This window comes from Thalassophryne amazonica, chromosome 17 (assembly GCF_902500255.1).
Source record: "Thalassophryne amazonica chromosome 17, fThaAma1.1, whole genome shotgun sequence".
Classification (NCBI taxonomy): domain Eukaryota; kingdom Metazoa; phylum Chordata; class Actinopteri; order Batrachoidiformes; family Batrachoididae; genus Thalassophryne; species Thalassophryne amazonica.
Genome location: NC_047119.1, coordinates 45,560,700 through 45,575,843, shown reverse-complemented (window position 1 = coordinate 45,575,843; position 15,144 = coordinate 45,560,700). Strand labels below are relative to the sequence as shown.

At 39.0% G+C, this 15,144-nt stretch overlaps 1 protein-coding gene and 1 long non-coding RNA gene across 3 annotated transcripts in view; one reads left to right on the top strand and one right to left on the bottom strand.

Moving 5' to 3' along the window:
- Positions 1-10,441, top strand: part of rxraa (retinoid X receptor, alpha a) — a 234,596-nt gene extending 224,155 nt beyond the window's left edge. For both annotated transcript variants that reach the window (XM_034191948.1, XM_034191949.1), the window contains exons 9-11: positions 2,142-2,233; positions 3,008-3,113; positions 7,786-10,441. In XM_034191948.1, coding sequence (XP_034047839.1) covers positions 2,142-2,233; positions 3,008-3,113; positions 7,786-7,933 — 346 coding nt within the window. In that variant the 3' untranslated portion in view covers positions 7,934-10,441. The remainder of the gene's footprint in view (positions 1-2,141; positions 2,234-3,007; positions 3,114-7,785) is intronic.
- LOC117529234 lies at positions 1,280-13,178 on the bottom strand. Its single transcript, XR_004565956.1, has 3 exons — positions 13,048-13,178; positions 5,436-5,441; positions 1,280-1,290 (listed from the first exon to the last, which is right to left on the bottom strand). It is a non-coding gene; the product is annotated as an uncharacterized LOC117529234 (long non-coding RNA).
- Between the last annotated feature and the right edge of the window lie 1,966 nt (positions 13,179-15,144).

The window sequence follows — 15,144 nt, the reverse complement described above, 5'->3', positions numbered from 1 at the left end:
GACTGAGAAAATGCAGATGAAGTATCTTGAGTAAAGACAGACAGGTAGCATAATTGGGAATCAAATCCAGGTCTACATGTTGGTAGCCAACTCCTGTGTCACTGAGCTAGTTGCTCTATATGACTGACAAGAAGTGCTGGTAATATTTACATCCTTAATATTAACAATAGCATAAAGCAGCCTAGGATTCTGTGACTGATTGTGGTCATTCCTCGATGGGTCTGGTTCAGGTTCGACACAGTTGCCCTTTCCTCTGTGGTTGGGGTCATTGCAATCTCACTGATTTCTGATGTGCCAAATAAGGGTGGCACCAGTCCATCCTTTCATCTAAGTGCAAGTATTTGGGATGTTGCACTTAATTTGCTATGAGTTGAAACTTGAACCTGCCTTCCCCCTGAGGAAAATAAGACATGGAGCTCCAGCAGTCTTTGTGTCTTCGTGCACACATCACACCCATACCTATTAATGTTTGTTAGCTTGTTCATTTTAAATTAAAGCAACTGATTAACATCAAATCAAATCAATTTTATTTATATAGCGCCAAATCACAACAAACAGTTGCCCCAAGGCGCTTTATATTGTAAGGCAAAAGCCATACAATAATTACAGAAAAACCCCAACGGTCAAAACGACCCCCTATGAGCAAGCACTTGGTGACAGTGGGAAGGAAAAACTCCCTTTTAACAGGAAGAAACCTCCAGCAGAACCAGGCTCAGAGAGGGGCAGTCTTCTGCTAGGACTGGTTGGGGCTGAGGGAGAGAACCAGGAAAAAGACATGCTGTGGAAGAGAGCAGAGATCAATCACTAATGATTAAATGCAGAGTGGTGCATACAGAGCAAAAAGAGAAAGAAACACTCAGTGCATCATGGGAACCCCCCAGCAGTCTAAGTCTATAGCAGCATAACTAAGGGATGGTTCAGGGTCACCCGATCCAGCCCTAACTATAAGCTTTAGCAAAAAGGAAAGTTTTAAGCCTAATCTTAAAACATCATCACTTCTCACCTAAACTCTTCTGTAAAGCAACTGCAGTTTGAACGAGTAAAGAGCTATAGCTGGTATGCTTGAAACAAATGGAGAGTCAAAGCGAAATGACTCCACCTACCAGTAATGTCACTCACACAAGAGGGCGTGGTGGTGTTAGGTTACAGCTTGTGTTTACTCTGTGGCTTCCTTTGAAAAGCATGTACTAAATATTTTCCTTTGTGGGCTGTGGACATGTCTGTGTGGTTGTAAATTTTTAATTGAAGTCCTGGTCTGTTTATTGTACCCGATTGGTGGAATGTACTGTACTGGAATTATTTAAAGGAATTATGTTGTGTTACTAAGAGTGCATAGTCAAGTCCCAAAATGTTGACTCTCAGTGTAAATAATAAATTGAAATTCAGCTGTTCACAAAGTGATGATCCTCGCCCCATCTTTGCGTGGAACAGCTGAGACTTTTGGGGATGTTCCTTTTATACCCAGTCATGACCCTCACAAAGTGTCCTCAGTTCCCAAATGCTTATTGAGTGTTGTTAGAAGGAAAGACCTGTTGCCCATTGAAAATGTGTGGCGCATTATGAATCACAAAAAAACGACAACGGAGATCCCAAACTGTTGAACAACTGAAGTCGTACATCAAGCAAGAATGGGAAAGAATTTTGCCTACAAAGCTTCAACAGTTATGTCCTCAGTTTCCAAACGCTTATTGACTGTTTTTAGAAGGAAAGGTGATGTAACACAGTGATAAACATACCATTGTCCCAGCTTTTTTGAAATGTGTTGCAGGCATCCATTTCAAAATGGGCAAATATTTGCATAAAAACAATAAAGTCTATCAGTTTGAACATTAAATATCTTGTCTTTGTGATGTATTCAATTGAATATGGGTTGAAGAAGATTTGCAAATCATTGTATTCTGTTTTTACATTTCATACAACGTCCCAATTTCATGGGAATTGGAATTGTAGACTGGTTGTTGCTTCACCACTAGTCCCAGGAGCTTTTTCATTTTTAAAAAGAAAGATTTTTTTGGTGTGTACAATATATAATGGTAGTAAAAATCTTTTTGACTTTTGTTTATTAAACTTGTTGAACTCAATTCAGTTGTAGCCAGTAAATTTGGTTGTTTTTTATGTGATTTGTTTGCTGTGTTTTGCAGAGTGCTTACAGAGCTGGTGTCCAAGATGAGGGACATGCAGATGGACAAGACAGAACTAGGGTGCCTTCGAGCCATTGTACTCTTCAACCCAGGTAACAACGAGTGGGAGGAGCTTCTTTGATAAATTAGAACACCATCAGTTAAAGGTCATAAGATATTTTTTAACTGGCTTTTTTCCAACATATGTCACTGTTTTACCGTTTAACTTTGGAAAAGACAAAATCAAACTCTGTTTAAGTGTCTGATAAATTACGATGCTTTTAAGTTTTTAAAATATCCTTAAACTAAGTCTGTTTTTCACAGTGTCTCTCTTATTTTTAATATTTTAATGAAGCTGAGCACAAAACCACTTTTAGTGGATGAAGATCCGGCTTTTTCAATGATGCATTGTGGGAGTTTTCCTCTATCTCTTTGAGGCCAGCGTGGATGTGTTTACTCTGGACACACTGATCCTCTGTGCTCCGCTTCACTTCTTGCCCTAATTCTGTGTTAAATAGGCCTTCAGTCGACTGACTGATGGGTGGCATGAGTTAAAAAAAAATTCTGCGGTGCTTCCTTTCTCTCACTGTGTGATCCGACACCGCCATTAACCACAAACCCTCTTTCACTGTTGATCAGCTGGGCAGCTCTTTGTTAAAGCAAAATGTTAATCAGCGGCATGTTTCTGTGGTTAATCAAAGACGAAGGGTTCTCTGGAGCCTAAATGAGTGCAGTCCTAATTGGTCTAACCCAGAATGTGGTGATGCAGGCTGCCAGGTTAAAGTTACTGAAGAGTTCCCAGTCACAAACTACACCAGCTTTAGTTTCTATGTATCTTTTATTTGAACTTACTTTATTTTTCGTGTGTTTGTGTGTGTTTTTCATAGACTCGAAAGGTTTGTCCAACCCAAGTGAGGTAGAAGCTCTGCGAGAGAAAGTCTACGCATCTTTAGAGGCGTACTGCAAACAGAAATACCCCGAGCAACCCGGCAGGTACCAACACAAACACTGATTCAAAAACCCAACTCCCACAGAGTCAAAACTGCAAAAAAATCCAATCCATCACGTCTGTTCAGTCCACAGTGAGACAAATCCGTACACACAGTGCTGAGGAAAAAAGTCTAAACCTCTTAGAAATGATAACTTTTAATAAAACAGAACGGTGTTCCGAGAGACTGTATTAAAGGCGGGGAGGGGGTGAACTCCACCACTGACCATTATGAGATCATAGGGACTTTGATGTCTGTTTACTGCAAATGCAAAATCGTAACATCCTGGATATTTTTATGCACCTTGTGGATTATCCCGCTATAGCACCATTTGTGTAAACACCAACAAATGCCCATGGACATTAGATACCCATGTGACATCATAAGGCATGGTTTTGAGGAATTTTGACAATAAAAGGAAAATTTTGACACAGATCCAAATAACCAAAATGAGTTTACTTGAGACTGGTGCCAATTGATATGGTTGACCCGTGTATGGCTCTGTGATGCTGAAAAAAAGTGCAAGTTTTTATTGGTCGATGAAGTGAGATTTTAGCAAATTGGCACAAAAGTAAAGCTCATTTACTGCAATGTTATCTGTGTGCGACCATTTGAGATGGCGTTGCGGTATTCTTAACGTTAGGCCAATTGGCTGAAGTCTAATTATGTCATCACTCACTCATCACTCATCTTCAGCCACTTTTCCGGGTTCGGGTCACGGGTCAACAGCTCCAGCAGGGGTCCCCAGATCCCTTTCCCGGGCCACATTGACTACCTCTGACTGGGGGATCCTGAGGCGTTCCCAGGCCAGTGTGGAGATATAATCTCTTCACCTAGTCCTGGGTCTTCCCCGGGGTCTCCTCCCAGATGGATGTGCCTGGAACACCTCCCTTGGGAGGCACCCAGGAAGCATCCTTACCAGATCCCCGAACCACCTCAGCTGGCTCCTTTCAACACGAAAGGGCAGCGACTCTACTCCGAGCTCCCCATGGATGTCGACAAATTAAAAATATAACTCAATGCTAAAATACCCTCGGCCGTATGAGCATTGTGTTCTTTACAATTTGCAGCTGTTTAATTAATTAATAAGCTCTTATTGTCTTACATACAATTTGTACATGTTCAATAAAGCCCTTCTCTCAATCAGTCAAAACCAATTTATGATTTAAGAGCGAATGTTGTGCATATCAATGAATATTTGTAGATCACCCTCTGTGCATTTGCAGGAATTAATGTGACAAATTTAACTCCATAGGAAGTTAGCGGAAGTTAGCATGCATACCAACGTCTGCAAATTGTCTTGTAAATGACTCCAGAGGTTTCATTTCATTCAGCATTTTCAGTTTTAGAAGTGTTTATTTCTCATTTGCTTTTACATAATACATGACAAAGAGGATATATTTAAACACAACTAGCTACCAGCCTGTGATGTCATCACGCTAACATCCACAAAATGTCTTGTAAATAAGTTCAGAGGTGTTACTAGGTTTCAGTTTTAGAAGTGTTTATTTCTCACTCGCTTTTACATAATACAGTATATGAGACACGTGTATATAAACACACAAAACAAAGCGATTTTGGAGAGACCAGCCACTTGCGTCACGGTGCAGCTCTACTCTGATTAGCTGTCACCCCCACCACTCAAAAACAAATCGGAACAGATTGAAACAGAATGTGACTTTTTAACCTCTTAAAATACCTCTTTAAATAATTAGCCATCTTTGAACTTGTCCAAGGTCTGTGTCCCAAGAATGTTCCCTGTAAATTTGAAGACTCTGGCCCTAATAGGACTGGACTTATGCTGAGCACAGACAGACTGATGCAAAGCCTTCACAATACCCGATGGCCATATTTGATGGCCTCGGATATGATGAAATTATCAGTCCTTGTATCAATTGCTTTAATTGGTGTAGTACACCAGTCTCATGCTAACTCCGATATCCATGGATCCACTGGGAATTCTAGCATCTGAAAACTTGATAAACTTCCCAAACTGAATGACCATCACCACATAAAATTACCGAAACCTGTTGGCTAAACTTTGAAATACACCGTTCAAGGACAGCTTATTTGTTGTTTGGCAGAGATAAGAATTTGGTTCATTTGACACTAATCAACGTACTTCTACAAAATAATCATAATGTGTTTTTCTGTGGCTCAGTGTAAAATAATAATGACTAGCGTGTTATCTCGATTGGGTAGTGTTTTTAAAATAGGTACCTGGCATTTTTCAAGGGTGGTACTAAATTTAGCAATGAGTTGGAATGGCATATGAGTCCAGAATGTCTTCAGAACCTTAGACCTCAACAATTTTTAGAAGAGGAACTCAACCCTTTATGTGCTGTCAATTATGTAATTTGTAAATTATGTAATATTAATTTACCATGTTAATGGATTTATAAATTGTTTAGGTTGTTTTTATCATATACACACTATTATTATTATCATTATTGTTATGATCATTATTATTATTTTGTAATTTGATTTTTAAATGGACTACAATGGAAATACGTGTTTTCACTTTCTGCCATCCATGTATTTTTAACGTATTTACAATTATATGCACTTACATTGAACTTACTAAATAAAATCACACACTCGCGCTTTTAATATAAGCATGATTTACTGACCCCTGTTGGAATGAAGTGTGAGTCCAAAATGTAATTAGCAATGTTGGCTAATATCCATAGCATCTACAAAAATATTTGTCCTGTCAGCATTCTGTTTTGGTGCCATTCATCCTTGACCCAGAATACATAAGCATACCTAAAGGCAAATGTCAGTTGTGCTCTGTTTGTCCGTGATGGAAGTTGTACGCATGCACACATACACACACAGCTGATTGTCTTTTCAACATGCAGGTGCTTCTAATTTTAGACACAAACAGGGTGGAGGAAGACATTAAACACAATACACATTTCAGTCATGGTACCAGCAACATGAGACTTAAGTCACTCATGGTAACAGCAACATAACGCTTACCTAAGTATCTAAACCAATTGAACTACAAAAACACAATAAATCAATAACATTAACAACACTAACATGAACCGCAATAACATTTAAAACACAGAACTCCCATGGTGCATTGCAGCACAACATCCATTGTTTATTAGTTAGCTAAAATTGCTAATTTTTCCAAAAATATTAGTCCTATCAACTTTCTGTTTTCGCAGCATTCATCCTTGACCCAAAATACATAAGCATACCAAAAGGTAAATGTCAGCTCTCCCCAGTTTTTGCATGATCGAAGCCATAAACATGCATGCACGCACACAGGCCACTTGGCTATTATAATATAGGTATTAAACAGCAAATGTCAGCTGTCCCCAGTTTCTGTGTAAGCAGTGCTCTAAGCAGGTTCTTTTAATTTGACAAGAAAAGGTATTGGCTGAAGATATTAAAACCGCTAAACATTTCACTCATGGTAACAACATGAGACTTAAGAGCAGCATAACACTTAACTAAACTGACTAAACCAATTGAGCTGCAAAAACAAATAAATCAATAGCTTAACAACACTGTTAAACTAACATAAACCACAATAACATTTAAAACCTCTTAATCCTGAACTCCCATGGTACATTGCAGCACAGTGTCCATTATTTACTGGTTAGCTAAAATTCCTAATTTCTCCAAAAATATTTGGCCTATCAACTTACCATTTTCGCAGTGTTCATCCTTGACCTAAAATACATAAGCTTACCAAACAGCAAATGTCAGCTTTATATATCATAATCTGAAAGGAATGAATATTTATTTTCAAGGCACTCCATTTACAGAGTACATATTTATACTTTAAATCAATGTCATACTATGTACTCCAGGTTCAGTACTCCATCATACTAACACTAAAGTTTTTGTCCACACAACAGCAAAAAGGTAACGATGTGAAGACACAGTAAATCATTTTCGAAGCTGAATAGTGATGACTGTGCTAGCCTAGTATGGCAGAGTTATTACAGCCCATGATGACATCTGTGGCATTGTGCTGTGTGATAAAACTGCACATTTCAGAGTGGCCTTTTATTGTGGCCAGCCTGAGGCACACCTGTGCAATAATCATGCTGTCTAATCACCATTTTGACATGCCACAACAGGTGGGATGGATTATCTCAGCAAAGGAGAAGATTTAGACAGATTTGTAAATAATATTTGAGAGAAATAGGTCTTTTTGTATGTAGAAAATGTTTTTGATGTTTGAGTTCAGATCAGTTTCCTCCCACATTTAAAGACATGCAGGTTAGGTGAATTGGAAACTTTATAATTGTCCAGGCCTCCCTTGCAAAAGAGGTCTCGATCTCAATGGGATTAACCTGGTTAAATAACCTGGGGGGTTTTTTGTTTTTGTTTTTTAGATATTTAGTAATGATATGACTGTGATAGCTGCCTTCATTATGGACATTGTTTGCTTCTGTTGCCTCAAAGGTCTGAAGCTTCAAGACCACTCACAATTCTAATGTCAACGATGAATTCGAAATTCAGTACATGTTCAGATTTCTCCCACAAATATTTTGTCAGATTTCATTCATCACAACAAAATATATTGAAATGAAATTTGCTATGAATTTTTGCTGTGGAAATACAGGTGTGACCAGCCCCTTCATTTTGGATCATCTACCTGTCCCCATCCTCTTGCTGAAGATGCATAACAGCTTTCATTCTTGTGTTGTTAGGTTTGCAAAGCTGTTGCTACGGTTACCAGCCCTGCGCTCCATCGGACTGAAATGTCTGGAGCACTTGTTCTTCTTCAAGCTCATAGGTGACACGCCCATCGACACCTTCCTCATGGAGATGCTAGAAGCACCCCATCAAATGACATAATAGTGGACTGGCTGCAGGCCTGCTCCCTGTCTCCTCCTACATCTGCCACCACCAGCCCCGAATCAGCAACAGGATCCTTAAAAAGTTCCAGATGATTTTTTTTTTATCTTCTTTTTTTGAAGGAGACCTTCTCCCTCCCTCCCTTTCTCCCAGTTTTCCCATCATCTCCCTATGATACTTTTCAAAACAATGAATTCATCATGTCTATGGATCTGTTTTATACTTTGTACAAAATATATAAATAAGAAATATATATATATATATATATATATATATATATATATATATATATATATGAAACTCACAAGTGACAGCAGTAGCCTGAGAGGAGGACGGACAAGAAGAATCGTATTGAGCCATCGTTTTGCTTTTTCCTATACCTCGATCAGGTTTGAATGGCAACCGTTATGGGAGGGTGGGCAGGGGGGGGGATGTCACGTGGATGCTCAACATTGTGATCTGGACAATCTTGGACTCAAAAAGCCTCAGGACTTCTGGTCATGTCTTAGACCTGGACCTGAGCCTCCTCTGTCTTTCAAGACTAGCTGACTGGTGAGATGCCGGAGGTGGACTATGTCTCCTGCACGCCTCGACTCATTGCGTCAGGTCTTGCACTAGCTTTTTTGAAGTGTGTGATTTTTCTGGAGTAGAACACATCTGCAGGTGCTCAACTCAGGTCTTTGCCCAGTACCAACAAATCCAACCATGTCTTATTCTGTTCGCACTGTGGGAGGACGTCCAATAATCAGCCTTTCAGTTGACGTATTGCCAGGTCCGAGTTGGGCGAACTTGATACGTACAATCTGTGTTGTTGTGTTAGCTTTAAGCTACACTCATCGCTGGATGGTCTGAAAAATCAGCAGGTGCAAGAGCAATGTTTGTTGACCTATTTCAAACATTTGGCTTTCATTGCAGTTGTGCAGGTGGCTGCATCATACACCGATGGCTAGAGTAAGAGTTTTACCGCTGCAGCTTTCAAAATGTGATGCTGTGTGTTTGTCTGAGCTCTTTTCCTCACCACCTCACTTTACATGTGAAGTTCCCGCACACCATTTACACCTCCACACTCAGAAATCCGTCTGCATGACACACCGAGTTCTAGCTTTCTGAAAAACCTCATATCTACCTGTACAGGAAGTTACAACTTTATACAGTATTGAAAACAACAGCAACAATGCAAAATTACCTCCGTTTCCATTCATCAGACTTTCAGTTCATTCAGTTGGAAACTTGATGGTGGTGACAGTATGTAGGACAGGTGCTTGATGTTGCAACAGGTCCATTATTTGTTTTTCTTTGGCACTTAGCCTCATGATGGCAAAGCTGTGTTTCCTCACACAGAGTTGGTGTATCTCTGAGGTGGAATGTGATGCTTGATCACACAAGGATAAGAAAAGCAACTTTTAAATTTTACCCAAAAATTTACATATTATGCTCAATTTCAAGTTTGCTGTGGTCTAATTAGCCACACTAACTAGTTTGGCAAGCTATTGTAATTAATGGGATAGGCTAGCTTGAGTTCCTGTACTGTTCTGTGTTTTGTGTTGTTTTTTTGTCCCTAACAATTGGCAATCAATTGGCAGTCAGTTGCAAAATACATCCATAACAGTTGGTGATGCCAAATAACCATAAAAGAAGTGAATCTGTCTCTCTAGCTTTTAGTACTCCATGATGGAATGACAGTCTGATCATTCTGAAAAGAGAGTGCCTCAAAAAATTGGCTAAGGTAACCACAAACTGAGGGTACGTTATGAGGAAGAACTTTCAGCTTATGGTGATAAATGCAGCGGAGTCATCAAACAACGCTCAAGCAACCAAGAAATATGGTGTAAGAGTGTAATGTTTGAAGATGTTCAGCCCAACAAGTTCCTCTTAACAACGTTAAAGGTGAAGAAAACTTTACCGTAGTCCTCAAAGCAGCAGTGTGTTGGTGTGTGGTTGAAAAAATAAATGATGGGGCCCCTATAAAATGTCCTTTTATTAGCATTATTTTCAAAATACAGCATTTTCTTCATTTGAAAAAAAAAATGTCTGGGGAAGGTCATCTTGTATTCATTTTATTTGGAACAATACAATAAGTGGTTTAGTCGGAACAAATACTTCAAGGGAAAGTATTTATACATGTGGCACTAATAATTATAAACAGATGTTAAGTATCATAACTACAAGGTTATTTTATTATTCTTTTTAAGAACATTGCTATCTTTGGTAGTAGCTTAACATCACCAGGTGCACACTTATATCTGCACATATTTGACCACAAACAAGCTCAGTATGCTAACTGCCTTGGAGTTGCTATAGCAGCTAGGTTAACCGAGCTAGCTTTGCTAGCTCAGCTGCTAGTTTGCCAAACCAGCTAATACTCACACTTGTTATACAAGTAACTCCATTGAAATTTCAAGCCTGTGTGACCCGTTCCTCCTCAGAAAGAAACACTCACTCTGCACTTCTGTCACCTTGAAATATTAGATTCATGTTGTGTTTAATCTGCTTTACGCTCAGATTCTGCTCTTTCTTCTTTTACTCTTTAAGTGCTGCAGCTGCTGCAAAACTATGCATCCAACGCATTTCCAAAGATTGTCTGCAGATCATTTTTAAAAGCCAAACTTTTTTTTTATTTGTGAGATAAGTGTAGAATCCAATAGATGCATTATTTAAACCACTAATGAGATGTTTGTCCATCTGTATTGATTTAATTAGCTGTTTAAATCAGTACTCTGTGTTCCAGAGTTTAAAGAGATTTTAAATCCACAGACACGGTTGCATGTCCATTCAAATCTGAGAAAATAACTTCAGGATTTCCTCAGAAGAGTGCATCAAAAAGTAATGCCTCCTGCTTTATAACTTATCTATATAAAAAAGGACTTTTTTGATGTCACAATAAATTATCACAAGTCATCCACTGAGCTCAGTGGACAAGAAGTGTGATCCAAAAGCCTGAGACCACATTCAGTGTCACTCTAGTTCCAGAATTAAGGATTTAAATCAAATTACAGCCACATTTATATATATATATATATATATATATATATATATATATAATATGAGAAAATATTCCTAAAGGTTGGTGCAATCCAAATCAACTGTCAATAGTCGAAAACGTCATTCAAAAAATACAGGCACTCAGGGTGTACAACCCCAATTCCAATGAAGTTGGGACATGTAAAATGTAGATTCAAACAATACAATGATTTGCAAATCCTCTTCAACCTATATTCAATTAAACACACCACAAAGACAAGATATTTAATGTTCAAACTGATACAGTTTATTGTTTTTGTGCAAATATTTGCTCATTTTGAAATGGATGCCTGCAACACGTTTCAAAAAAGCTGGGACAGTGGTATGTTTGCCACTGTTACATCACCTTTCCTTCTAACAACACTCAATAAGCGTTTGGGAACTGAGGACACTAATTGTTGAAGCTTTGTAGGTGGAATTCTTTCCCATTCTTGCTTGATGTACGATTTCAGTTGTTCAGCAGTCCAGGGTCTCCGTTCCCGTATGTTGCGCTTCATAATGTGCCACACATTTTCAATGGGTGACAGGTCTGGACTGCAGGCAGGCCAGTCTAGTACCTGCAGTCTTTTACTACAAAGCCACGCTGTTGTAACATGCAGAATGTCACTTGCCATTGTCTTGGAGAAATAAGCAGGGACGTCCCTGAAAAAGACATTGCTTGGATGGCAGCATGTGTTGCTCCAAAACCTGGATGTACCTTTCAGCATTGATGGTGCCATCACAGATGTGTAAGTTGCCCATGCCATGGGCACTAACACACCCCCATACCATCACAGATGCTGGCTTTTGAACTTTGCACTGGTAACAATCTGGATGGTGTTTTTCCTCTTTTGTCCGGAGGACACTACGTCCATGATTTTCAAAAACAGTTTGAAATGTGGACTCATCAGACCACAGCACAATTTTCCACTTTGCGTCTCTCTATTTCAAATGAGCTCGGGCCCAGAGAAGGTGGCGGCGTTTCTGGATGTTGTTGATGTATGGCTTTCACTTTGCTTGGTAGAGTTTTAACTTGCACTTGTGGATGTAGCGACGGACTGTGTTAACTGACAATGGTTTTCTGAAGTGTTCCTGAGCCCATGTGGTAAGATCCTTTACACAATGATGTTGGTTTTTAATGCAGTGCCGCCTGAGGGATCGAAGGTCACGGGCATTCAATGTTGGTTTTCGGCCTTGCCGCTTACGTGTAGAAAGTTCTCCAGATTCTCTGAATCTTGTGAATATATTATGGACTGTAGATGATGGAATCCCTAAATTCCTTGCAGTTAAATGTTGAGAAACATTGTTATAAACTGTTGGACTAATTTTTCATGCAGCTGTTCACAAGTGGTGATCCTCATCCCATCTTTGCTTGTGAATGGCTGAGCCTTTTGGGGATGTTCCTTTTATACCCAATCATGACACTCACCTGTTTCCAATTAGGTGTTCTTTGAGCATTCATCAACTTTCCCAGTCTTTTGTTGCCCTGTCCCAACTTTTTTGAAATGTGTTGCAGGCATCCATTTCAAAATGAGCAAATATTTGCACAAAAACAACAAAGTTTATCAGTTTGAACATTAAATATCTTGTCTTTGTGGTGTATTCAACTGAATATAGGTTGAAGAGGATTTGCAAATCATTGTATTCTGTTTTTATTTACATTTTACACAACGTCCCAACTTCATTGGAATTGGGGCTGTAATTACACTGCGTCAACTGTGTTGGAATACCAGTGGGGTCATTGTTTTCACAAAAGTGCAAACAACATGGCAATCCATAATAATTTACAAATGACTCTGTCTACATCTGCCTCAAATCTAATCTTCTCTTCCATGACCCATTGTCTTTGGTACTAGATCTCTTTGGAGGATCTTTGGGTCATGTAGTGTGGTTCTCTGGGGCTGGTCCAGCATGCAAGTGCCTCAGTGTTGAGGACCCTGCTAACTGAAAAAGGTCAAGGACACGCCTACATTTCAGATGGCTGCAGCGCATACCGTAGATGGTTACTTTCAAAAGGTGGGAGTCGACATGTTGTCCGTCTGAGTGGTTGCCACCCAGGCCCACAGACAGCTTCATAGCATGATGGATACAGTGATATGTTACAGGCTTAGCACTTTTTTCACGGTCGACAGTTTTGTGTTCAAGGTTACTTAGTGTTTAACTCCGTCCATTTCTGTAGACAACCTCAAAATGTAGGGGTCATAGAGTAGTTATAGACGTATATTAAATAATTTAAAGTCTGGACTTCCTAAACCGCAGACGTATCAACACTAAGCTGCTGAACGATGTTATTTATAATTGTCACATTCTGTTTTACTGCACTGTTTGCTGCGTGTTTGGAGCAAGATTGCTACCTCATGTACAGCATGACCACAATTTAAGAGCCACCCAACATTAATTTCTTTGGAGACACACAGTCATGTGATAACACAGCCCTCTAGCTCATTTATACACAACGCGCTGACCCATTCTCATAATAATCACTTTTGTTAACTTCCTCCCAGCTGGCCATGGTACAGATTTGTACCATATTACCTACACTACTGGTGTCTCCTAAGGTAGGTATGGTCCAAATACTATCCATGAGATTTGTACCATACCTACAGAGTCTACTATGGTAGGTATAGTACTTAAATTGGGGCATAACAGTATTTCCTATGGTTGGTATGGTACATGTGCCATGGCATTTTTGACATCGCCATGGTATAGATTAGTACCATATATTACCTACACTATCCCCTATAGTAGGCATGGCACAAATACCATTATAGTGTAGTACTATATTATACTACCATATTACCTACACTATCTCTTATAGTAGGTATGGTTAAAAAAAACATACCATTATAGTATAGTAGGTACAAATACCATCTGTGACATTTGCACCATACTTATCGAGTGTGGCAGGTATGGTAGACCTACCCTGGTACTTAAACCTAGGTATACACAATCTCCTGGTTGATATGGTAAAATACCATGGTATTTCTGACAGTACGATGGCACTTGAATCATACCTACACAGTCTACTATGTTTGGTATGGTAGAAATACCCTAGTACTTAAATTAGGGTATACAGTATCTCCTGTAGTTGATATGGAAAAAATACCATGGTATTTTGACAGTACTATGGTACTTGAACCATGACATTTGTATCGTACCTACACAATCTACTAGGTTGGTATATTCGAAATACCCTGGTACTTAAATCAGGGCATACGGTATTGTGTGGTAAAAATACCATGGTATGTTTGACAGTACCATACAATTTGTGTCATACATACAGAATCTGCTGTTGTTGGTATGATACAAATGTCATGGTATAAGTACTATGGTATATTTAACACTACCATGGTACACACCATACGTGATACATTTGAAATGTTCCATGGTGCATACATGCTGTAATATATAAAGCCCATCATGGTACTTGTACTGGTATTGTCAAAAATACCAGTACCAGAGTATGAGTATACTTGTTTCTGTTCAAAACTTTTCTTTTTTTTTTAAGTTAATTAGTTTTTGAGGATTTGGAGTCTGTTGATAACCTCTTTAATGTCAATCATAGTAATGAAACCTTATGTGGTCTTAGACTTTGTGGACCTGAGGATAAAAGCGGCAGCGGCTTTACTTTTTGTTGTAGTCTTTGATAAGCACCTTGTCATCATCTGGACCTGAAAATAAAACCTGAACACTGTGTTTTCATTAACATTTAAAATAATTTGAGGTTTTGACACACAAACATTTACTTCTGGGAACTTTTTCTGAACATTTCTATGGATCTGATCCCAAAACTTTTCTTTTAGGAAGTAAAGATTGCCGATGACACAGTTGAGATATGAGAGGGATGTGACTGTTCACTAGTGGAAGAGAAGCAGCACTGCAACAGTACTTGAATTTTGTACCCGTGTTCAGTCAGCTATCCTTTGATCAAACGAAACCTCAGAGTCTGTGCTCATCGATTAAGACTGAAAACGCAGCAATAACTTGAGTATGAATTATTAAAAACATGTTTTATTATTACGCAGCCGTTTCAGCAAGGTAGTCTGTGTTTATGGCAAACTATCCAGGGGACAGTATTTGACTGCCAGCTCAGTTTACAGTATTTATATTCTGTAGAAGTAAAATGTACTTATTAAAAAACAAATTTAGTTTCTAATTTGCCTGCAGCTGTTTTCATCCTGTGCGTAAACATTGTTGAAATTTACTTAGAC